At 39.1% G+C, this 3081-nt stretch overlaps 1 protein-coding gene across 1 annotated transcript; it reads left to right on the forward strand.

Moving 5' to 3' along the window:
- Positions 1-969: 969 nt before the first annotated feature.
- LOC110037608 (dihydrolipoyl dehydrogenase 1, mitochondrial-like) lies at positions 970-2316 on the forward strand (the record flags this gene model as incomplete). The annotated part of the gene is made up of 1 exon (XM_020742299.1): positions 970-2316. A coding segment is annotated over one exon (1269 nt), but the record flags the coding sequence as incomplete, so codon positions are not given.
- Between the last annotated feature and the right edge of the window lie 765 nt (positions 2317-3081).

Consider the following 3081-nt stretch of genomic DNA (forward strand, 5'->3'; position numbering starts at 1 on the left):
ATTCAATCCTTGTGTATTTACATATCTAACACACAAACTTCAATCTTTACGTACATGACGCATTTCTTATGCATGGAGAGGCATATTTTATTTTTTAAAAAGTTAAAATTGCGATGTTTTTGATATGATACGAAAGACTCGGGTGGTGTAAATGTAAAATGTAAAATTTACGTGTTAGTGTTAGATATGTCAATACATAAGAACTGGGTGGTATCCATGTCGCTGACCTAATATGCTTCATTGCATTCATTTCAAAGTTTGAGAAAATTGATCTCACTTTTTGCTATTATTCCAAATTATTTCACTTTTAGAAATATTCTGATATTTTTTTATATGATGTTAAATATTTAAGTGGAATACATGTAAATATGAACGTTCGGGTGTTAGATATGATAAATACATTAGAATTTTGGGGTATGAATGTAAAATATTTACATACATGCTCATAATTCTAATGTATTTACATATCTAGACCCCAAACTTCAATATTTACTCTTATAACTAGGGGTGTAAATGAACTGAACACGAACGAATAGAGCTTGTGTTCATGTTTGGTTCGTTTGAAATTTAGTTTGTTTGAAATAAGTTCGTGTTCGAAAGTGTTCGTGAAGTCACTGTTCGTGCTCGTTTCTTAACGAACGAGTCGAACACGAGCTGAACATGAGCTGTTCGCGAACGACGAGGCAGTTTGACATCCCTAATATTAATATATATAAATAATATATTCTATTAATTATTTAACTTATATTATATAAATATATAACATCTATATTAGTATATTACTAATATAATATATCAATATATTATTATTATTAATTTATTATATATTATAATTTATAAAATTTAATTTTTTAAAATATCATAAATTTTATATATATATATAATTATTTTAAATTATTTTATATTTTATAACATACACATCGGTGTCAGAAATTTACGCATGAGAAAAAAAAGTATTTACATACATAGCCCACAATCCATTTTCAGGCTCTCCTCCACTCATCTCATCTGTACCACGAAGCGAAGCACGCATTTGCCAACCATGGCGTCAAGTTCTCCCAACTTGAAGTCGATCTTCCCGCCATGATGGCTCAGAAGGACAAAGCCGTATCCGGCCTCACTCGCGGAATCGAAGGCCTCTTCAAGAAGAACAAAGTCGCCTACATCAAAGGCCATGGAAAGCTCGCCTCCCCCTCCGAAGTCTCCGTCGACACCCTCGACGGCAGCACCACCACCATCAAAGGGAAGAACATCATTATCGCCACCGGCTCCGACGTCAAATCCCTCCCCGGAGTCATCATCGACGAGAAGAAGATCGTCTCATCCACCGGAGCCCTATCCCTCCAAACCATCCCGAAGAAGCTTGTTGTGATTGGAGCCGGCTACATCGGCCTCGAGATGGGATCCGTTTGGGGGCGTCTCGGATCCGAAGTCACCGTCGTCGAATTCGCGCCAGACATTGTGCCGACCATGGATAGCGAGATTCGAAAGCAGTTCCAACGAATGCTCGAGAAGCAGAAGATGAAGTTCCTCCTCAAAACAAAGGTTTTAGGGGTTGATACATCTGGAGATGGTGTCAAGCTCGAACTCGAAGCAGCTGATGGCGGCGAGAAACACACGATCGAAGCCGATGTAGTTCTCGTCTCTGCTGGCAGAATCCCTTTTACCGAAGGGCTTGGCCTGGAAAGAATCGGCATACAGACCGACAAATCTGGCAGGATCATCGTCGATCACAAGTTCACGACGAGTGTTCCGGGAATCTACGCGATCGGCGACGCGATTCCGGGACCTATGCTGGCGCATAAGGCCGAAGAAGACGGTGTCGCCTGTGTGGAATTCATCGCCGGAAAAGAAGGTCATGTAGATTACGATCTGGTGCCTGGAGTTGTCTACACTCATCCTGAGGTGGCTTATGTCGGGAAGACGGAGGAGCAGGTTAAGGCCGCCGGAGCAGATTACCGTGTCGGCAAGTTCCCTTTCATGGCGAACAGCAGGGCGAAGGCCATCGACGATGCGGAGGGTATCGTCAAGATCATCGCCGAGAAGGAGACTGATAAGATCCTGGGAGTGCACATAATGGCGCCGAACGCCGGCGAGCTCATCCATGAGGCGGTGCTGGCGTTGCAGTACGGAGCTTCGAGCGAGGATATCGCTCGCACGTGCCACGCACATCCGACGATGAGCGAGGCGGTGAAGGAGGCGGCCATGGCGACTTACGACAAGGCCATTCATATCTGACGGGTGAGTTCTCATCAGCGAGTTCTGTTTGTTTATTTTTATTGAAATAATTGTGGGGTTATAAATGTAATATGAGACCCTCTTTTGACATTTCTAAAATTTTTCATCTCTTGCAGGATTTATTTTTCATGTCTGGAAGAATTAAATTTTGTTTTGTTTAATGTATTTTTGTATCATCAAGTGCTTTTACATATACATCATCCAAAACATTGATATTTATAAATTAATCTCTCATGTGATTTTTCTGAACCATGAAATCGATATATTCATGCCTGATCAAATTATTGAGAATTCGATAAAAATGAAAAATACGGGTTGGAGTTTTACGGTGAGTTTTGATATTTGAGCGAGAATTTGAAAATTGGATGAAAGATGATGGTTGATCGTCTAGATGTAATTGCTTCTTTTTTATTTTGCTTATTGGCGTTTACATAGTTATCATGTATTTCTCATGTATTACATACAAAACATCTAAATTTTAGTATTTATTTGCATACATTGAAATTTCTAACATGTCATAAAAATATCACTTGTATTAACTCTTTGGAATATTTGCATATACGTTCCATTTAATTCTTGTGTAATAGCTTTATGTAACACCTAGACTTCAATTTTTATATATATTGCCACTTGTGCCTGAAAACATGTAACTTTTTAGAAGTTAAAATAGCGATATTTTTTTTATGTGATGTGAAAAATTTGAGTGGTATAGATGTAAAAAATAAAATTTAGGTCATCCCCCTTTTTATTAAGCCTTCATATTCATGATTATGTATATGAGTAGGGGTGTGAACGAGCCGAACACGAGCGAGCCATGCTCAGCTCGGGTTCGCGTCCTTTTTA

The sequence above is a fragment of the Phalaenopsis equestris genome, unplaced genomic scaffold (genome assembly GCF_001263595.1).
Source record: "Phalaenopsis equestris unplaced genomic scaffold, ASM126359v1 Scaffold222180, whole genome shotgun sequence".
NCBI classification, from domain to species: Eukaryota; Viridiplantae; Streptophyta; class Magnoliopsida; order Asparagales; family Orchidaceae; genus Phalaenopsis; species Phalaenopsis equestris.